Source organism: Anomalospiza imberbis, chromosome 5, assembly GCF_031753505.1.
Source record: "Anomalospiza imberbis isolate Cuckoo-Finch-1a 21T00152 chromosome 5, ASM3175350v1, whole genome shotgun sequence".
NCBI classification, from domain to species: Eukaryota; Metazoa; Chordata; class Aves; order Passeriformes; family Viduidae; genus Anomalospiza; species Anomalospiza imberbis.
The window spans coordinates 20,249,215-20,272,614 of NC_089685.1; the positions used below are offsets into that span (position 1 = coordinate 20,249,215).

Genomic DNA, 23,400 nt, shown 5'->3' on the forward strand with positions numbered 1-23,400 from the left:
TCATCTCTCTCTGAAGATTCTGTGAAACCAGCCGAGGAATGAATTTATGTTCAAACTCCACTGTAACTGCCCAGGGACATGCTGTTTTCCTGTAATGAACAGGGCTTATTTCTGACAGAGCATTGCTATCCATCTCTTAGTCGAGTGGAACTCTGCATACCCAAAGTTACATTACAGTAATTTTTTTCCAGTTGCATCCTGTCTGTGAAAACTGATTTTGCATGAGTCATTTAAGTCTCACCATACTGGTTCATGCTTGGAAAGGATGACCCTGACTTTGCAGACAGAAGTATCTGAGAAGAATTTAAGAGAGACTTTGACAAATATTCTGAAAATAGTTTGAAGGTGCTCAATAGGAAAATACCAGGAGTCTGGGGTATAATTAAAATATTTTCTTGTACCCTCCATTGCTAGTCACTAGATTTAGCACTTGAGAGAAACTGGGCTTCTTCCTTGCTATCTCTAAGAATAAAATCAAAGTTAATTATTAGCACATGATCTTGATAATTTCTCAGAATTTACAACTTCAGAAGGCATTTCTATGTGCATGTCCTTGTGTTAGTATTTGATAGGTCCTTGTCTGTTTAATTTCACTGCTTCTGTCTCAGGGACCTAGACTGACTGTATATTCTCCAGTGCCATAGGCATAATTTCACTGTGTCTTGATTAAAAAAAAAAATCCTCTGTTGGCTTTGATTTTAAATCAGGTTCTCACTATGCCTTAGTCAAGCTTGGCATGCAGCGCCAATCTGGGACATGCAACTTGGAGGAAAGCGTAGCAACACTGTGAGAGCAGGAATTCAATTTAGGAAGTCCCATGTGGGATTGCCTTTGGAGTTTTGTCATCTGCAGCATTGCCCTTCAGCTTCTAAAGGACTAATCTGAATCTAACAGCCACACAGATGGTTAAAGGTGATTTCTAGGATATTAGTATATTATTTTCCATTTAGAAAATCAGCATCAAACAAAGCCGATCAATAGCTAATTCTATTGCACATAGTTTTGTGCTCTTAGTGTCCTTTTTCCACATGGGATTTTACAGCAAAGACTTGCTGCTGGAATCTCTTTAGGTACATGACAGATGCTTTTCCTTCCTTAAGTACTTTTGGTCTTGACCACAGTTATGGTGGTGAGGAGACTAAGCATTCCTGTTCTGTTTCACGTGTGACAGCATAGGACAGTGTCTTTCTCATGGGACAGGGGGGAGGTATGGTATGAAACAGACATAGGCTCTGTGAAGCACTGTAATTCTTCTGTAGGTATTCTCATCCAGAGGGAGTTTCCAGAGAACAGCGCTGTATTGTGAATGTATTTTTTGGAGATAGGAGACTAAAAGAGAGGCTGAAGATCCTTAGGGTCCCTTTTCTAGTCCTCTCCTCCCAACCAAGTGTAATCTCATGCTTCATGTTTTTCTACCTATGCAAGAGGTGAATCGTAACACAAGCAAGTAGAAGTTTCATAGGAGAGGAAAAGTTGTAGAAGTCCGAGTGGAAAATGGGTAGATTTTGGTTACTAGGAGAGCTATGCACATAGTTGACTTCATATGGAAAACCTGCCAATGATTAGTTTATTTACCAAGAAGTAAAATTGTCGTTGTGAAAGGTCCTTGCTCAGACTAAACATTTTACAGTTTTACAAAAACTCAGATGAGTTTATATCTGGACACTGAGATCCTTATGCATTCGCCCAAGGAGCCTAAATCTGAAACCTGAAGTTGAGCATGTCTTTGCAGCTTGCAAATGTCTGGAATGGATTCCAGTAGACCTTGCGTGCACTTGCCACTGTGTGGAAATGCATGAGCACAGCAAGGTCACTGTCCCTGACTTGTCTTGTAAACAGATGTTCTACATGGTGACTTGTGTGCCTGAAACTGGTATATGTATATAATTCTGCTTTCTTCATTGGAATTAAATTTATTTTCTGACAAGCTATCAGGAGTGGTATTCTGCAGTTAATATCTTGTTTTCCTCCCATATTCCTTTAATTTTCATTTTTTGGTTACTCTATTCTAAAATAAGTTAGACCCTCTGCAAGAAACAAGAAAAAAGAGGGAAGATTTGTGCTCTTCAGAGCATTTTGCTTTTTACTATTTGTTATGGTTTAACCTCAGCTGGCAGCTAAGCCCTGCACAGCCCCTTGCTCATTCAGTCTTGCAGCAGGATAGAAGGAGGAATCAGAAGGGTAAAAATGAGAAAACTCACGGCTTGAGATAGTTTAAAAGGTAAAGCAAAAGCTGTGCACACAAGCAAAGCAAAGCAAGGAATTAATTCACCACCTCCCATGGGCAGGCAGGTGTTCAGGCATCCCCAGGAGGGCAGGACCCCATCACATAGAACAGTGGCTGGGTAAGACAAACACATTCCATCACTCCAAATGTCCCCCAGCTCTATATGCTGAGCATTTTTTCTCCCCCCCAGCTCTATATACTGAGCATGACACAATATGGTCTGAAATACCCCTTTGGTCACTTGGGGTCAGCTGTCCCTGCTGTGTCCCTTCCAAAATCCTTGTGCACCCCAGCCTCCTTGCTGGTGGGATTGGGGTGTGAGGCAGAAAAGTCCTTGGCCCTGAGTAAGCACTGCTCAGCAATAATGAAAGCATCCCTGTGTTACCAACATTATTCTTGTCCTAAATCCAAAACATGCACTGCACAGTCTACTACAAAGAAATTTAACTTTATTCCAGCCAAAACCTGCACACAATTGACATTTATTTCCTTTTTTCTATCCTTCCATCACTGAAAACTTTCTAAATGGTGGGAAAGGGATACTGTCTCTTCAAACACTGAATCCAGTGGAACTTAGTACATCTTTGGCTGATTGCGATCTTTCTAATATAGAGAAAAATATTCTCAAACTGTACTATTTTGGCTGCTAACAGAATTCAGAATATGAAAAAGTAAAAATTTTAATACTTAAATTTTTAGCAACTTTTATTGAATTCTTCTGGGATTTGAAAATACGCATTTGACTTGAAAATTTCAATGCAAGCTGTCTTAGTAGGTTTATTATGAAAGGTTTGGAAGACCCTTGTTTCTTTACTTTTTCTTATAGCAGAAGTATGTATTTCACTGGGGAAACCTTTAAATAATCAGAGCAAGAAAGTTCTTTGAAAGTCTGGAGAATAAAGGATTCATTCTTTTTTTTTTCCACTTCAAAACTTGACAGTGATTAATCATAAAGCACTGCAAACAAAGGTGTACTATTATTTTAGCAGTAGGCATTTGCCAAAGATTTTGTTTTAGGATCAGCACTATTATTTCTGCATTACACTGAACAATGAGTGATTGTAGCACATCTCTCCAGTCCTTACTTGCTTTGTTATCTTCTCTTTGTCTTCTATGTTATTATCATTTTTTTACCCTCACTTGCTACTTTTGTCAAAAAATAGAATGGATTTTTTTGTCACTGCAAGGTGGAGTTTCTTTCTCATGAGTACATGGGGCTAATAATATATCTTTTTTCAAGGTAAAACCCAGAGTAAATTTAAGTAACTTCATTTTCCCCATTACTTCTTTTCACAGATTTGATGGGCATTACATTTCAGAATTAATTAGTTTTGAAAACATGTATTTCTGTATTTTTCTTTTATAATATGTGACATATAAGTGCTCCATGAATAATAGATTTTCGTCTGGTGTAATTTTGATAGCTTTTGGGAGAAAGAAAAACGTAATGGAGGATGCTTAAAAATGTTACATATGATGAATTTTCTTAAATTACAGAAACCATGTGATCAGATGAGTAGTGTGGACAGAAAAAAATCCTTCAGGCCCTTGATGAGATAGTTTGTTGATCAAAGGTCTCTGTGGAGGAGACTAGATACACACTGAAATAGGCTTTTATTTCATCTTGTATTAATGGCATAATAGTGTCCACTATTGTGCAGTGCTCATAAAAGCAATTTTGTACTTGGTGACTATACTTTTTGTATCATTGTTGGCTTGTTTTTTCATCTCATTCTCTGAAAAATGTGGTGGATCTATCAAACCTTATATTAGAAGGGGGTGAAATGCAGACATCTTTTGTCAGTTACTGTGTTCCATGAATATGTAATCTGTGACAAAGCAACCACTTCGTTCCATTTCTTTTACAGCTAATGACAATTCACTGTAGTACAGGTGTTATTTGCATGAAATGAGTTAGATCTGGAGTATTCAAATATTAAATCAGATGGAAATAAACCTTCAGAGCACTAGCAAGTTTTCATCTCTGGTAAAACAAAGAAGAGTGCTGCTCTGTGGTCTGTATTAAACTGTTGTCCAACCATCCTCCTGTGTTTGTTTTGTTTTCCATGTCTTAAGCCTTTCTTCCATTTGATAGCTACATTAGTAGAGGTATCTAGATTTCCCTTTTACTGTAGTATTAATTCTGAACAGAGTTGCAACCATTCATCTGATGTCACTGAGCAGCTTGGATGGGGTTGAGTGAGATCCATATATTCTAGCTGAGACTTTCCAAGTTTGGACTAGGAGAGCAAAACCTCTTCCCACTGACTGCCATTCTTTCCAGGAGATTTTACATTAGCTGTGCACTTGCATGGAAAGAGCAGTTTTTCTCTTTCTCCCTGCATGGATGGCAGCTTTCTTGCCACGTTATTCAAACTTTGACATTATGTAGAGCCTTTGTTCCTTTCACGATGTTAGTAAAAATGAAGCCATGTTTCGAGCATCTGGAAAAAGGATAGGCAGGGTTAAATACTGTCCTAATACAACTATTGACAGACTACATAACACTTAATTCTGTTTCCAGGTCCTTTCCCAATAAAGCATCTCCACTGTTAAAGAAATAATAATCTGTATCAGATAACTCATCAGACCTCCAATCCAGAATCCTTAGTATATGTCTGCTGTATCATTTACAAGGTAGGATTAATTCGGAAGATTAATTTGATATTTGTGTGTGTTCTCAAACAAAAAACAACAACAACAACAAAAAAAAAAAAAAACCCAGATGTAATTAGATATTCAATAAAAGTAAACACTGCTGTATTTCTGCAATTTATTTTACATGTTAAGGTAGCTTTCCTGTCTGGCCATCCCAGAGCCTCTCTGGTAGTCACTGTCAGACCACCTTGATGCCCTGCTTCATGCCCTATGCTCACTCCACAGTCAGACAAGGATTCCTTATCTTTTATATTTTGAATGCCCAGTCACCAGGCAGTGACACAGGTCCCCGTGCCCTTTGTTGTGCAAAAGGTTGGCACCAGCTCACTGCCTCTTGCCTCAGGCTCCTGCCCTCCAGAGCTCAACCTGAAGCTCTCTCTGCAGCTGCTCACCGAGCCACCTGCACTGCTGCACGTGCATAGATTCTTTTGTCCAAGAACAGGCAAGTACCTTTTCAGCATTTATTTATTACTCCAGAATTAAAACTGTTTCATTGTTTTTACTCTTGTCCCAGTGTTTCTACATTGTTGTAACTTGCCTTACATGCTTCTGTTCAGTTTGCAATCTCTCTTTGATTGCATGCGTAGGTCTTAACATTTTCCAGTGGCTTCCTTCAGCTATAAATTCTCATACCTGTTGCAGCTGTCTGAGGATGTCTCCTGGTTAGTACTTTTTGTCCAAATGCTTTTTTTTTTCTCTAGACCTTTATGAATTCAGTTAATCCTTTATCCCAACATGCTTCAGGAAATTTATCCCAACATGCTTCAGCCAATTAGCTGATCTGCTCATCCCTGGACTTCTCAAGAGACATTTTACCACTTGTTATTAAATGCATAGATACAGAAGACCCTTGGTATTAAATGCATAGTGACAGTGTAGCAAACTTTCTTAAATCTACAGGATCTGTGTGGACAACTTGAATTCAGTTACATTTTTAAAATTAAGGTAGACTTCTGTAAGTTTATATATGTGGATGGCTGCACAGTCACTAACTCCTTCATTTTACTGCTGTGTTACAGAAGAAGTATTACTGATTCTTAATATCACTATATTTTCAAATGATGTAAAGAAATATAAAGACCTGAAGCCATAGAAAATATTTAGCTTTATTCTCTCAATTTTTTATTACCCACAGTGGTGAGAAGTCAGCAGATAAACTTCCTTAATATTTTTAGATCCTAATTGTGTTCTTACCCAAGTGTCCAGCTCTTAAAGAACTTTGAAGTCAGATAAATAGTTAGGTGCTAACATCAAAATAGATATATATAAATATATGAATTTTGAAAACATAACTTGCAGCCTAGATACTTAACAAAATAAAGCCATCCTCCCTAATTTTTATATACCTTGATAACAAAGCTTAAAAATATACAAGTTAACGTGTTTGGAAGAATGAAGGAGGTGCATGTCTGCTCATCTGTTTTGATGAAAAAGATGTAACCAGACTGAGTTGTTTACAAACTGAAGTTAGAAACATTAAAAATTAAACAGATTAAGAGGGACTTTTTTTCAGTAAAGGTGATTATAAATAATTTCAGAAACTTCTATAGCAGTGTGGGCCACCCTTCATGCCTTAAAATGCTTCTTTTTTAAACGATGTGCACTTCATGGAGACCATTTGTTCCAGACATTACAGGGTAGTATTCTTTGACTCAATACATATGCAACCACTCAGAAATTGTATTTCCATTATATTGAAAACTCTGATACTAAAAAGAAATTAAATATTGAAATTTGTTTTGTGAAATTTCAAAAATATGCAGAGAAAAAAAACATTTATTTCTCAAGTATTTAACTGCTTTGTCTCTATAGTGCCTATTATTTTGTAGTGTTAAAAAAAAAGTAACAAACCCTCAAAACTATCCTTAAAAAAATCCCATTTTATCTTAATGTTTTAATATTGCTAAAATAAGAAATACAACCACTAAGCCATTTCATACTTTAAAATATTTTGAAACAAGTGCAAAATATTTAATTTTTAATGAAACTGCCTTTCCAAAAGCTAAGCTAGGCCTTTGAAAAATATTCTAATCACTCTTAAGTGGAAGAGACCAAGGTAGATGGTGAAAATTGTCCCTTAGGGCTGAAAAATCTTTTCTCTTTTGGCCTAATTGATGAACAGAGCTCCTCATATGTGATGTTATCTCTGCGAGCTAACCATGACTTAAAAGGAAACTTGAGCTTGTTCCTGCATGGCTGAAGTCATCATGGCTTCTGATGAAAATTTCCATGGAAGTAGACAAAGCCTCTTGAGTACCAGGTTGCAAGTGAGCACTTGAATAATGTCAGCAAGGGCTTAACTTCAGTGTAGGCTATGTAGAGAATTTATGCAGTAAACCCCATTTTCTACCTCCATTGTGCGTCTCCATTTTGTTGTAGGAGACTGTGAATCTATATCATATTTACTTTCTTGGCATTATATTTGCCTACAAGATTCCCTGTCAGATGTGATCCTTTCTTGATTTTCCTCACAATTTTGTGTGTATAATTTCATGTTGAGAAACAAGTTTTCTTTTTGCAGTTTCAGAAAAAGAATTAGATTACAGTTATTTTTTGAGGCTATTTTTTTGAATTTCCAAGTTGAGGCTTTTTTTGAATGTGACACTGAAGCTCAAACATCCTTAGTCAAATTCAAACTTATCTTCATTAAAGTTAAGTAATTCTTTATATGCAAGCCATTTTGATAGTTCAAATTACAAGAAAATAAATATTGGATGAATAGAGATAACCTAATCTAAATAACACATACCTAATTTTAGGGAACAAATTCCTCATATTGAACTTTAGGGCTACAGAAATCCGTGAAGAAAGATAAAAATTGATTTTGCTTGAAGATAGCTTCTTGAAGATAGCAAAAATCAGAAGGGCTTTTTAAAATTTTTTTTTCCAATACAGGAAAACTGGGATTACTTTATGACCACAAAAAAGAGGAATGTCTTTACAAAGCAGATCAAGAAGTTTCAGGAGGAGAACATTAATCACAGCTGCTATTTTTCTTCACAGGTATGATTAAAAGTTGGGTTCCCCTGCCTGTGTACAGAATTTCAGTTCAAAGGAGGTGACTGAATACAATCCCTGGACACCATTATAGCATTAAGAAGCATGCAAGGGAGAAATAGGATAGCAGCCTACCATTAAAATCAGGCAACCCAGGACAGCTTAACTGAAAACACTCTTTTATAACACTAGTAAAATATTTAAAATAAACAAGGTGGAGAATGGAATGGAACTAAAGAGGCCTGCAGGGAGCAAAATATCCTAAAAGAAGAAAGATTATATTTTTTTAGAAATCAATGTTTTAACAAAACTCAGTCCTTCTTGTGGTGGATTTTATTTTCCTGCTTAAACATATTTATAAAGAATGCTATAAGCTCCTGTTTCATCTTCACAAACGTCTATGAACTATTGTGGATTGTGACTTGGGACCTATACTTGGAGGTGAACTGATGATTTTTGTCTGAACCTTCTCTAGAATGTCTTTGAATTGGCTATTAGCATCTCAACTATTAGCATATCAAATCCAAATCTTTGCAAGTAGTCAGGCCCATTAATATGGGGAAGTGTAGAGAAATGGAGGAAAGAATTCGAGCCATATTTAATCAAATTTACTTTTAGAGGAAAATACTTTAGGTTACCATGTGCCAGGCTTTGAGTTAATGGTATTTACTTTTATATAAATCAGAACTGATGTTACTTTAAAAGCATGATTTGAAAATATTTTAGAATTGATGAAATTTCTTTTTGTAACCTAGGTTCCCCAGATCTTTAGAAAAGAAAAAAAAACCCAAAATATAGAGGGTCTCCTTTCCTCATTAAGGCTGTACCTTGCATGTAGCCAGAAAACAGAAAATTACAGTGTATTTATTTTTTCATATTATATCTCTATGAGTTTTAAACCTTCAAGTAGCGAGAACAATGCTTCCCCAGAGGGAAATATTTATATCCACTGCGGTGATAAAAAGACATAGCTCTGAAAGCATTGCAACAGCTGACCAGCAAATGTTAAGTGGAGGCCTATTTCAATTACACTCTTTTGGAGTTTGACTGGGGATCCGATATCCTTTATGAAGTAATTATCTATGGAGTCACTGTGGAGAGGAAACATCCTCTCTCACAACCTTCCAGGATTCATTCTTTCCAGAATATTTTTTGAGTGGCTACGTGATTTTTACCCATTCATAAACATCTCCACTACAGATTTTTCTTTAAGCCTTTCACTTTCAAGGCTGTGAAAGTTGGCTTTCATTTACACAAATAGCACTAAAACTCAAAGGATAAAAAACCGTGTTGTTTGTAGGTTGTTTTTTTTTCTTCAAATCTGAAAAAAATCAGTAGGTCTGGAAATGGTGAGAATATTCTTTGCAGTTATTTTCCATCAGATGCTGGTGTTAACAGAATCTGTAGTGGTACATTTGGAACTGTCTCTTCTGGGAGAAGAAAAAAAGAAAAAATGGAAAGAGAATGTTTTACTTTTCAGAATGGAAGTGCAAAATAGCAGATCTCTCCTGTTTCATGTCACCTCAGAAATTGACTCTGATGACTGAAGCCAGTAGCCAGTGGTCTCATGTAGCAGCAGAGCTGGATTATTCTTTCATTTGCTATTTTAGAATTAGCATCTGCTTCGAACACAGTGTAAGGATCTGTGTGAGCACATGTGTTTGTGAAATATGCATGGCTGTATGCCTGTGAGTACTTGTAGGAATGTGAAAAACAGGTTCAAAAGGAATGGGTGAGTTGTATGTATCAGAATGTAGTGTGTTCATTCATGGTCTTGCTTAATGCTTTCTAATGTTTTTTTTGGGGAAAAAAAATAATAAATGTAAGACCCAACAATAAGCCATTTGCTAAAAAGTCTTTTCTAAAACACTGTAATAAAAAAGGAGATACTTTGATTTCTTAACAGCTGTTAGCTTTGCGTAGAAAAGCTCTTAATTGTACCTGACATATTAGTGAAAAAGCATCACCAACCTGCTTGTGCAATAAAAAAAAAATCTTTGTCATAAATATTAAGAGATTTTGAGGAGAGGCAGTTTTCCTTAAGTGAAGGAAATAAGATACCAATATATGGGTTTGAAATGCAGAATGTTTTTATCTGTTCAAAGGTTATAAAAAAAATCTCTCATCCTCCGTTATATTTAAGTGTACTGCATATTAAGTGCCACGTTTGTCAATTCAGAGTAAATTCCTGTTTATGTTACTTTAAAAAAAAAAAAATTTCTTTCTATTATCTTACATCAAAAAGTATTGCCACTGTTGGCTGAAGAATTGACTGCCTTTGCAGAATTAAGTCAGTGAATTTTTTGCTGAGGTATTTTGTGATCTTCTGGAGAAATGAAAAGCCACAAGAGTTTGGTTTATTTCTGTAGCACAGGTAGTTTGTGACTGCAACAAAGAGGTGCATTGGAATGGGATTTAATTTAACCAGATTTGGATGTGAATAGCAGGCAAGATGCCATGGCATTGGCTTTGGTGGAAGCACAGAGCATGCTGAATGCTCAGGTTCTTACTCTTAAAGCTGAACTACCCTGAAGTCTGCACAGTGGCATCAGTGAGAGTATAATTTCTTGGGGTAGTTAAGTAAAGGTAGCTCTGGATATAATAATGATATAATGCATATCATATAATGATATGATATTATAAAAATGATATAATGCATGGCTGCAATCAGACCGCCTAACAACAGCACTTTGGCATTAAGGAAACATTTAATTTTGAATTCTTGCTTGAGAAATTTTATCTTCAAGTTTTAACTATTTTCCTAGGTGTCACTCCCTGTTGACTCATACTCTAGAAAATTATTCTTAAGGAAATCTAGGGACACACAAGAGGATGGCAGGTTGGTTTTAGTTTAAATAATAATTGCTAGAAGTGACTGATTATCAACACCAGTAAAAGTCCCATGCAGAACAATCACATACCTTTTCTTTGGTGTTCTGATTTCTTACCATCCAAGTTCAAGAAATAGTGAACTCTTTGCTTAAAAGGAATATCTTGATAGATTCCCTAAATGACATACATATTCTGATTTTTGTCAACAGAACTAGAGTTTGGACCATCTTGTAGTTTTTAGTATCTTCAATGATCTTCATATTGATCTAGGTTCCTGGCAATTGGAACAGTCTTTCAATATAATTGGGTCTAGATTTTCTGGACTTTCAATATTACCAGTGAAAGGACTGGAAGAGGAGAAGAAATGCACCTGTGTGTTTTTCCTTATGACCTTCTGTGTCATATCTTATTGTGTGCAGTATTCCGTCACACAGGGGCTCTGTCTGCCTGCAGCAGCACCCTGTGGGTCTCAAAGGAGTTTCTTGCTGGAGCTTCTTCTGAGTCTCTGACATCTGTTCCCCTACTTGTAATAGGAACTTTTCTGCCTTCACACATGTAGTGTCTTTTGGAAATTTTACACAGACCTACATTATAATTTTGTTGGCCTAATGACCTGTGACCTATAACTTTTAGTAAAAAAGGGCATGTGTACTTGAAGGCAGCTGAGAAATTCCTGCCAGGTAGGACTGGATCCCACATATGGCCTGGCTATTTGTCTTGAGCTTTTTGAGGAACAGTGTGACTTGTGATGAAGCTCTCATGAAATAATTGACTTGCAGTGCTATGTGCAGAGTGAGGTGAGGTATACCTCCTTATGCTAACAAATAGATTGTCAAAGTGCATCACTTGATCCCTTCCCTGTTGCAATGGTAAGGCTATTTATATTTATGTGGTGAAATAATTTAGAGGGTAAAATGGTTCTGAGTAGTACGATTAAGATCCCAGCAGTGATCACTTGAACTGAAAACTGTTTTCAACTTTCTTGATACAAAACTAGGGGCCATTCTTATATATGCTACTTAGCTGATCCATAATGTAGTGCTGAATCCTAGCTGGGGTGGGAGATAATTCAGCCTTGTTATTTGCATTCAGCTTCACCATTCAGTCTTTTTTCAGGAAATTAAACTTTTTGTGCAAGTTTTCTACCAAGTCTGCTTGCTGTCTTCCAAATACACTTTCAATATCTTCTGACACACAAGTTCATATAGTCAGCATGGCATCTTGTGACTTCAAAACCCACACAGGAAAAAATCAGTATTTATTGTTATAAAAATGATTATGTTTATCCATTAAAATTATGCTGGTACTACCTATCCATCTTTTTTCCATTTGTCTCATTGTTGTGAGACCACCAAAAAAGGGTTATTTATCCACTGTACTGACAATATACTCAAATATGTTACATTTGTTTTTTTTTGGTTGGTTATGTTTGTTTAGTGATAACCTGTATTCCCACAAGCTGTGTGATACAGACTGCCTGTAAACAAAGCATGCCTAGCCTGGAACAATTTTTTAATATGTGATTTTTATCTCAATATAGATAAAAATGTGTTGTTGTAGACCAGGTCTGGTTATGTCTCTGTTTTTAAAAGCACATGAAAGCTGTAACCATGGTGCAGAGGGACTGGACTGAGCCTCTTATCAGGAATAAGGCAGCTCCCACCTCTGCTCTCCTTCTCTTTATCATCCCCTTGCCCCAGGTGCTGGGTATGGCACTTAATAGCTGCTGGACAGAAGACAAATGGATACTTGTCAGCACTGACACAAGGTAGTTCATACTGACTGTTTTAGTCCTCCAATCAAGCTCTGAGCTGACTGAGGACAACCTTGGCTTTACAAATCTGGAAACAGGTGAAAGGATTAGCAGAATTTGGTGGTCAGACTTTATTTTCCCCCACAGTAGCCAAAGAGTTAATTTCTTTCAGTGCCCTCTTAATGTCTTTGAAATATGTGATAGATGCAAAGTGGTAATTTCATCTCCTGTGCCATATATGAATTAGGGAATGGATACTGTAGCAGTGGGTATAATTACTGATGCCTGTTTGTAGTAGCTACCTGAAATTAGTCTGTCTGGTTCTCTCCCTTCTTTACCTCAGTTACTTTAGTGCAGCACTCTCTGAAGCCTCATCATAGGTCCTTTTAATTGATGGAGCTTAAACATATAATTTTCTTTTCAGTAAGGGGAAAGTTACCTCTCATTTCCTTATAAAAATGCTATATTTATCATCATTTTAGCAAAGGGAAATTTAGACCAATGCATTTTTTTAAAAGTACATCCCCAGACAATGAAGGATCTTAGAAACCAGCAACAGAGACAAGCAGTCATCATGCCAAGTCAGTCAGAAATGCTGATGGAGTGAAATACAATTTGTTCTTATAATTGAGAGCCACAAAGTCTCTTGAGACCTTAGATGTCTGAACCATCTGCCCTTTGGCATCTCTGCAGCAAGTGGTAAATCCATTGGTATCACGTATAAGACATCTGTTCTCAATCCCTATTTATTCTTGATTTGGGGAAATCTCTCTTTTGTTCACACTTCATGAAATTAATCCTAACTACTGGCCTTAAACTTGTCCTTTTAGTACCTCTGGAACCTATTTTGGAGGAATAATTATTCCTTATTTAGTTTGCTGGCTCATAGGAATCCGTTTCCTAGGCTTATCTCTCTCTGTGTCTGGGCACTTAGCCCAGGCTGTAGATTTCAAAGGCAGCAGGGTGCCAAGAGGTTCAGCACTGTAATGTTGTGAATACCTTTGTGGATCCAGCAATTCATCATTAGCTGAAAATTGATATCCTGTTATTTTTTTGAGCAACAGTTGTATATGCAATATATAGGTAAGGATGTATACAAAGTGTTTTGTGAGTTGGAGATAGCCTACACAATTAATTATAAATGTAGCAACAAGGCTGAAGTGCATTTTATTTTGTTCCTGGTAGTACTTAACACATTCTTCAATGCAGAGATGCCAAGATACACAGTACAGTCATGACTGAACTTGCTGCTGCAATGATGGAATAATGTTTCTTCTACACTATTTTCACTGAAAATAGCATTTTTAGATACTGCAGTTCTTCATTGCTTGATATCTATTTCACAAAAATTATAGATGGATGTACATAGTTTATTATATATCTGCATTTTGGAATACTTGCATTTGATTTTTATGTGCGTAGAATGACTTTTTTTTTTTCCTTAAGGGCCATTGCATGAGTAGAAGTAGTTGAAAAATGCACTTACAAAATGTATGAGGTAGCAAAATATTCCTTTATATCATTTTTAGGATCTGTTTTACTTTTTGTGCTGAATGACTTTGGGGACAACTGAGAGCTTGGCTTTTTTTTTTTTTTTTTAGCATTTCTTTTTTTAACAGTGAATTTCTGATTGTTCAATTTACAAGATATCTGCTAAATATTTCTCTTACATTTCAATTTCAGCCCTGGTACTTAAGAAAGAAAGTAAAGGACTTTGAAGTGTCTCTCACTATAGCCTAATATCTGTTTAGATAATTGTTTAAAGCTTTTCACAGTAAAGTGTCCATCTTTTCATTACTGGATTTTCAAAAATACCTGGTAAATATAAGGATTGTCTGCTATAAAGGCTTATTTGTTATTGGCAAATGAATTTTCCATCATGGGGAGACAGGATATTTATAAAAATGTGAAGAAATCTGTTGCCATAAAAAAGTTCTATATTTCATTTTATAGCACATAAGAGTAAATTATTTATGTTATATTGTTACGCTATTTATGAATGGTAAGGACCTATATACAAACAATTTTTGTTAGAAATAGCAGGTATTCTGACTTGCAAATATTATTTCTTTCATGTAAAGCAGAGAATAATTCAGGAAAAGCCTGTACTATAGAATTTCTCAATCGAATAAAATAGTAATGTAACATCTCAAGTAATTGATGCATAACTGAAAACGGTGATATGCTTGCCTGTGACTAAAAACTGCGTAATGTAATTTGAAAGTTGTTGTTTTTACACTGGCAGTTGATAACTCCATGCTTCATTTATGCCATGTCTAAACTTGATTCAACCTTAGGATTTGCCTCTTCAGAGAGCTATTGAAGTCAATGAGATTCTGCAAAGGCAGCACAAAATCTGATAATGAATTCCCAGCATTTTTAAAATATTACACAGAATAGAATAGAATAGAATAGAATAGAATAGGAGTATTTCAGTTGCAAGGGACCTATGATGATCATGTAGTCCAACTGCCTGACAAAATCAAGGCTGACCAAAAATTTAAAGCAGTTCATAAAGTGCATTGTCTTAGTGCCTCTTAATCACTGACAGATTTGGGACAGTTTTGAACCATTCCTGCTCATTTTTTGAATGAAATAAGAAAAATGCCTTCAGACATACTTTTATTTTGATTATTTTGCTTAAAGATTAAATACATTAAGCTTAAGAAAGCTTACACAAGGGACCTTGGCAACACCTTCATATTAATCTACATGCCAAGTTTCACCTGGCTGGACCCTTGTTTTCGTTCAAATCCTACCGCTGTAAGTGTTCGTCAACCTAATTTGTGAAGTACTTTGGAAAAACAGAATTCTGACATTTTGATAGGAGGAATAAGATGGATGAGAAAGTTGCAAAGCCTCCCCATACACAACACAGCCATCTAACTGTGACTTTAGTTGACCAACTGTGTTTAATGCAAAGAAACTTACATGTCTCAAATGATCTTATACACCAGAAGATAAATACCAGCATTCATTAAAAATAGAGTACCTCTTTTAAAACTCATTAAAAATAGAACATCTCTTTTAAAACACATTCTTATTCACACTAAAAACAATTTCAGTGTAGAAGTATTTACATGTAGGGATACAAAATGTACAATTTACTTGTGTTTGTCTAGTAACTTGTCACTTTTGGTCCAAGCTAAATATTTTCTCATTTTTAAAATTTTCTGGGTTTATTAGTGATTAGATTCCCCCCAATAGGCTCTTATGGTTGGAATATAAAAATTCAAGAACAATCATTGGTGGGTGTTAGATGTAGTAATGAGAATCAGGCAATAGTTCTTAGAGAAAAAATAATTAAAATAAGCAAATCAGTAAACAATCAGAAAGATCACCTATGTTATTGGAAACTGGTAGCAATATGGACTCAGTGATTCCTGAAACAAGGTCAAGAAATTTTTCTCTTGCATGCTGAAACACAGTGTTGTTATTGGAGAGTAGAGTTTCCCCTGAACTGTCTATGAAAGCTATAAGAAATCACTAAGTTTCTGTAGAAATCAACCCTTTTTACTTGACAGGTAAAATGTAAAGATTTCAATCAGCACCCTCTGTCAGGAAGAAATATAAATATAATCTCTGAGTGTGTGTTCATTTGGTGATTAGTGATTTAGAATATTCAATGACAGCTTCTTAAATAACTAAGACAACTCATTTAAGAATGTCATAATAACAATTAAAAGTGATCTGTATATATTCTCCGCTACATACTCTCTGCTGTCAAAGCAGAGGTGTGTGACAGTACCTGATTCCAAAGAGCCACATCATGAACATAAGGTAAGTGTAAAACTGTGGATCCACGGCTCAATGCAGTGCTGTGGCTAGGCTGGGTTCTCAGTTGCCATAGATGAAGTAGGTCTGGGGAGCTTGGTCCAGCTGAGCCAGAGTGTGGTGCTTGACAACAGGCCTCAGAATGTTGTTTAAAAATGTACTTAAAATATAAAGTAACAGGTAATTGTGTTATACTCTTTCATGCATTATTGAGCATGTAAGCCTGTACAAAGCATGTTTCAAAACACATAAGTAATGTTACTTTTGGCTGTGCTGTTGTATCTCAGATTAGCACCTTGCCTTGTCTGCTTGCTTGGTAAACTAAGAATTATTTGAAGTGTGGATATTTACTGTGTTAAAATTCTTTTTTTATCTTTTCAATTTTTCCTAGGAGGTGTTTGCATTGCTCAGTCACTCAAAATTCCTCGGGAACCAAGACCAGGAGAATTTGAGAAGATCATTAAGCGCTTGTTGGAAACTCCAAATGCTCGAGCAGTGATCATGTTTGCGAACGAAGATGATATTAGGTGCCAGTTTCCTAATTTTTTGTTTTGAAGATGTTCCTCTTGACAAAGATGCTCGGTTGGCTGGTGAAAAATAGACTAACAAAGAAGTTTCAGATTAAATTCTATGTAAAAATTCTTGGAAATCTGATGATAAGAAATTGAATTATAGAGTGGGCTGGCCCTTTATTCTGTATAGTTCCAGACTTCTCCTAGATCCTAGGAGTGCAGTGCCAATAGACAGTTATTTGGCAACTAAAAAGGAAGAAGCCAATAAGAATGCTAGAAAAATATGGCTAAAGATAAAACAAATTAACTTGTGTATTATTCTATCTTGAGTTCATTACAGCTATTGTTGAATTTGCCTTAGACTGTGAAAACTATAGATTAATTAATTATTGTAAGCTTATGCATAGCCAAAATAAACACTGGGCTTCTTAAGTTCTTTGTAAATAGAATTTGTTTAATTGGTCATTTATTTGTTTGCAGGAGAGTACTGGAAGCAGCCAAAAAAGCTAATCAGTCTGGACATTTCCTCTGGATTGGGTCAGACAGCTGGGGGTCAAAAATTTCACCAGTCCAGCAGCAGGAGGAGATTGCAGAAGGAGCAGTAACCATTCTACCCAAAAGAACATCCATAGATGGTAAGGATGCATGTGGCACAAACATTTCATTTTCTGTCGAAGTTCAAGTACTTCAGGTCTCTTTAAAAATAATTTAAAAATCATGTAGTCTTTGATTACAGGGAATTTAGGAAAAGATTTCCAACCAGCTGAGTTGGCCTGATCAAAAAATAATTTAATATATCTGTTGAGATTAGGAGATGCTGCATCTGCAATTAGGCAATCTTGTAATTTTCTAATAATGAGCTCTAATAATAACACTTGGAGTTGAGAGCTTCTTAACCATAGCTTGGTCATTCTTTGGGACAAATAATTATTGGATGAATGATAATGAATCAGATTATTCTCTGGGGAGGAAATTGATCTGTGCCCCACTTTCCACTCCTAACCTTACTTTAAGAAGATACTGTATTAAGAAAGATTCTTACTTGGTGGATGAAGTGGGAGTTGGTTTGCAGTACCTTATTCCTGTGAGGGTACTGGATATAATATCATCTCTTATGTCTGGGTCAATGTGCTATACTGGTAATTGATTAGGAAAAATGAACACTATTGATGTTACAAAGAGAATTTAGCCACAGGGAAATACTTGTAAGGAGCTAATCCAGATGGGATGTGTTAATCATGATTTCATTATGACAGCTGGATTGCAGGGGTAAGGCTGGTGATCATCAGGTTTAAGTAGGAATCTTTAGCTTCTCAACTGGTGTCATTAGCTATGTAAATAGAAGCAGAATTATAGGTGTCCTGGACATCCTCTTCAATAAAAAGCTACCCCATGATTTCATGTGACCTTGAAAAGAAATCTAATCCTTAGATGCTATTGTGCTCATGAAATAGTTTGTGTCTAAAGTTTTTCTTGTTCTTATATTTATAAAAAAATCTGATATCTTCTTTAAATTTATATTTTTATGCTATTTTTATACCTATGATATTTTAATGCTTCTTTCACTTCTCTTCAATATAGGATTTGATAGATATTTTCGGAGCAGAACACTTGCTAACAATCGAAGAAATGTCTGGTTTGCAGAATTTTGGGAGGAGAATTTTGGATGCAAGTTAGGATCACATGGAAAAAGAAATAGCAATATCAAGAAATGCACAGGTAACTGTGAAAATAAAACATTATCTGTAAATTGTTTATAGGAGTGATGGAAAGGAGCTGCTTTCTTTTCATCACTTTTCTGTCTCACTTCAGTTCTCCAATGCATATTTCTGAGTTGTAAGGAAAGTGTGACTTTTTTTCTTAAACCTGAAGAAAAAATTCATGGACAATGTATGAGAAATTTAGTAGTTAATTTGCACAAATACAATGGTGGTACAGATTTTATTAAAAGGCAGTGGCACTGGTTCAATTCTATTTATGTTTTCAATGATTTCTTGTCTCACCCCATCTGTAGTTGTCAGTATGATTTTTTTAAGCAAGTGTGTGCATTGTGGTAATTTTCATATTGTTAACCCTGAAGAATATACAGTGAAAATTAAATTTATGTTTAAACTATTGAGGTCTTGATGATAGGTCAAGTCTTGAACTCCTTATTTAGTTTACAAACTGTGTTTGAGGATGAAGGAAAAAGCAAATTAATATGTTCTTACTACTTGTCCCCATGGGTAAAAGAAGGATCCTGTATCATATTATAAAACTGAAAGCCTCTATAAACTTTGAGCAAAAACTTGAAGTAATTGTCATTAGATTTTGCCAACGTGCTTGCTCAGGCATCATACCCAGATGCAATTGTCGACACCTAATACAGCAGACACATCAGCAGCTGACTTTGATCTTCTCTATGAGATGTTGTTTTCTTGCTGTTACTTGAAAAGTTTATTAGAGTGTTACTTTCTGTGGCTACAGCAGATTGCTTATGTTACCTCTTGTGTAGACACTTTTACCTAATGTCAGGGCTCCTTGTGTCATTTCCTTAATTACTGACACCACTCCCGGCATTGCTGGCTGTGACCATCATCTCTGTGAGTAGTGCCAGCAGCACTACACAATTTTTCTGCACTACATACATAAGTTGTCTGTGATGTGCCTTGATTTTCCTGGCAGTCTCATTCATCAAATAATATTTTCCCCATGGAACGTTAGCTTTGTTTTTTTCACTAGCTGTCCCAAGATTTCTGGCTGCTTTTTCACGTAGCCTTTGTTAGAAGGGTGCCCTTCCAAACTTTCTGCATGCCAGCACCCCACTTGTCCTGGGCTTGTCAGACAGAAGCACTGTGAAGTCTCCAAGAACAAGGATTCCTGCACTTTCTGGACCATCAGATTTATTGTATGTGTATTGCGCCATCAATTCAAACATTTACTGCACTGGGCTTCAGAAGTCAGATACAACTCACACAGAAATATCAGAGCCATGCATTCACTCTGTTATTTCAGCAATACCTTGTCTTCTGCCTTTTACCACATATTTCACCAAAAAAGGGGTACTATTCAGTTCCTCAGTGAGCTAAATGATAGCTCATTACTCTAATCCTTTACTCCTTGGCCTTGGTTCATATAGCAGTAAATCACAACTGGATAGTTACCCACATGTGGAAAGGGATTATTTCGTTATTGGTGTTTTAAGTGGATAATAGATGAGTTTTTTTAAATTCTTCAGGTGGAATGACTGGTGTATGTGTTGCAGTTTAAAAAGCTCTAAATGTTACCACAGACGGTTGTATGACTTATCTCAGCCTCATCACATCTGCCAAATTGAATTACCAAAAGTAGTGTATGAAATGCATAGGCTGTATCTTGATCCAAAATAATCTCTAATTTGAAACAGATATCCGTATATTTTATGAAATAAAAAAAAAAATCTGGTATGTTCTCTGAACCTGAAAATAGAAGGAAAACATATTTCTTGTGCCCAGAAAATTAACATGTCCCAGTGATGAGACAAAGACATGAGAGGTTTCATATCACAGTTGCATGTGCATTTTAACTGGCAGGGAAAAAAACAATGAATTCTTTTGCAAAGTACCTATGAGTGATAGAACTCTTCATTAAAACCACTTAAAAGTGGCTTGACAATTGAATAGAAGCAGATCTGAAACAAACTGGCAATTCATCATGATCCCTTCTCATGGATTGTGTTTATCTAACTCAAATTTGAAGGGTTGAGCTGTAGCAGCGCGCGCTGGGCGTGGGGTGTGCTGGGCGGTGGCACCAGGGGTGCAACCGTCCCCCTGCGAGCTCTGCTGCTCCCAGTTATCGGCAGGTCCGGCGCAGGGACAGATAATGAGGACACGGGTCTTGGGGTGGAACGAGGTGGATTTATTCTTGGACTCCAAGACACCCGAGATTCCCAAGACCAGACTCAGGGCGTGAACAGAAATTTTATACAATAACTTAGGAGGAGTGGTCTAGGAAAGTAAACCAATGAGAATATGGTAAGGTAGGAGTCTAAGGTGGGGCAAATAGTTTACAAACCTATCAGGGAAAACAGGGGAGGGGAATAACACAAAGTAATGAATGGGGTGTTGAGTGCAACAAGAGAGACATAGAACTCTCTGGAAAAAGGGTTAGGGATAGGGAGGATTAACAAGGAACATTTTGGAGAAAGGGGTGGGGAAAGGGAGGACTGACAACTTGGAATGGAGGGGGTTAGGGAAGGCCTTGGGAAGATTGGCAGCTCAGGAGAGGAGGGGATTAAGGAGGAGAACAGGGGGCAAAAATGAATTTAAACAAAACACACTACAACATTGTGTAACAAAAATACCCAAAATATGATAATTTTAAGTAAACTCAATCAAGAGATGGTGGTGGTAGTAGTAAGTTCAAAATAAACCTCCTGTGATTTATGGAAAATGATAGGTAGAGAATGGGGGAATGACTCCCAGCCCAATTTAGACTCAGAAATGATATCTTGACACACCCAAGTTAATTTGTTGGGGCCTCATGCACAAAAGAGAGGCAGCAATGAAATCCTGGCTGGTTCTTCATACCATAGCCCTCAAAACAGTTGAGTGTGTGCTATGATCTTCTATGTCTGCTAAAAATTGAAGAATAACCTACCCATGAATTTATCTTTTCCTTGAGAAGCCAAAGGCATTACCTCATGGCCAAGTCTGCTCTGAAACAATAGTGGTAAGTGAAAAAAAAAGAATGAATCCCCAAATTTTAATAAGAATATAAGAGCTATTACATTTAGTTGTTTATAACTTAATATTGAAAACTTTGAACTTTGGCCTATCCCCATTGCCATTTTTCCTTGCAATGGGCTTTCTCTGATATTTTGTGTGTAGTGTCTTAGTCCTGATTTTCAGCTCAATTCTTAAAAGGCATGTGCAAGTGGCCAAGCATAGGAATGGGTTGCCCACAGAGGCTGTGGAGTCTCCCTCACTGAAGATATTCAGGAATTGTCTGGATGCAGTCCTGTGCCATGTGCTCTGGGATGACCCTGCCTGAGCAGGGAGGTTGGACCAGATGGTCCGCTGTGGTCTCTTCTAACCTGATCCATTCTGTAATTCTGTGCTTCTGTATTCCCATCTTTAGTTCAGAACTTGAAGACTGAATGTAAAACACCATTTATTCTAATTTTCCTGTATTTTTATCTGGGCTCTGCAGAAAATAAGATGCTGTTTTTGTTTTGCCTTTGAATCCAATTTGTAAATCACTGTCTGTATAAGTCTTGAAGATGTGTCTGGATGTGGCACTTCGGGATATGGTTTAGAGGTGAATATGTTGGTACCACATTGACAGTTGGTCTAGATAATCCTGAAGGTCTCTTCCAACTTTGATGATTCTGTGATTCTGTGATGTTGTGATGTCAGTAGGCAGTAGTACACTAAAAGAAATCCAAAAGCTCAAGATACAGGCACAATCTGAAAATCTCTCTCTCCAATGATATTAAAAGGCAAACTGATAAGTATAAAGTTTTCTCAGGCTTGAGATGTAGTTTATTATGCCTTACTGTTTATCTTACTTAGGAGGTACTTGAATCTTTTTCTCATATAACATTTGTAATTCCCAACAACAAAACTGATATCCCTGTTCTCTATTTAGTCAAGTTACTCATAGCTATAAATTTTGCTGCCTGCAGTGAGGATGCTACTGGCCTAATCCAATTTCAAGCATTTTTTTTCCCTATGAAGACACTAGAAAATGCTTAATAGTGAAAAACCTTTCTCTCTTTTATTTTTCATGTAAAATCAGTCTTTTAAGCACTGGAATTATGAAAGGAATTTATCTTCCTTTAAGATTAGGAATTACACAAGGGCACAAGCCTTCTTACCTTTTCTTTTCTTATACATTACTGTCTATTGCAGTCTAGCATTGTAATAATTTGAACAGTTTATTTGAATCCTGTAATTCTGTTTATTTGTAGTTGCTGTTGCTTCTTATTCCTATAAGAATTTGTGCTTTGGAGATACATAAAGTAATAAGTTTCCTTTGAATTTGCCTGTTTGTTTCTTTTCTGATTTTTGCCATTTTACAGAAGGCAATGATTCACCTAAAGTTTGAAAAAGTAATTTTTTTACCTCTATTGATTTGAAGCTAGCTCTGCATGTTTCTGAATGTGAGTGTACATTGATCAAATCCTCAGTATTAAAATAGTTCATTGAAAAATATTAGAGATTTCTTGTTCTGATTTTCCTGGAATTAAAAAAAAATATCAAATTTGGCTTAGTAAGCCAAATTTTTTGAACTTATGAAACAATAATTCAGTGTCTAATCTTAAAATATTTTACTTGAGGAAAAGAAAGGCCTTTGCAGAGAAAACTCATTCATCTTACTACAGCAAAATGGAAAAGAAAGGAGCACCACCAAGAATAAACCATACCTACATATCTAAATAAACCATATTTACAGGTTAAAAGAAGCCTTACTTTACATATTTATTCAAGGTGTAGGTTTTCTATGTTCAATAAAAGTGTCTTTAGTGAGACATGATCCTTTCAGGGGTCTTCAGTAATTTTTTTCTAGCACTGGGTTCTCTGTGGGGAGGAGAAGTGACGAGATGGAAAGATTTTCACTCATCCCTTTGCCCCAACAGAAAAATGTAAAGGCAGAGACAGTATTCTTTCATCTTTTGATTCCTATTG

At 36.3% G+C, this 23,400-nt stretch overlaps 1 protein-coding gene across 6 annotated transcripts in view; it reads left to right on the plus strand.

The window, feature by feature from the left end:
- GRM8 (glutamate metabotropic receptor 8) overlaps positions 1-23,400 on the plus strand; it is a 301,899-nt gene that overhangs the window by 115,606 nt on the left and 162,893 nt on the right. For all 6 annotated transcript variants that reach the window (XR_010999002.1, XM_068189820.1, XM_068189819.1 and 3 more), the window contains 3 exons: positions 16,633-16,768; positions 17,234-17,388; positions 18,335-18,472. Coding sequence is in view for 5 of the 6 variants with exons in the window: in XM_068189820.1 (XP_068045921.1) it covers positions 16,633-16,768; positions 17,234-17,388; positions 18,335-18,472 (429 nt within the window). In the remaining variant the exon portion in view is untranslated. The remainder of the gene's footprint in view (positions 1-16,632; positions 16,769-17,233; positions 17,389-18,334; positions 18,473-23,400) is intronic.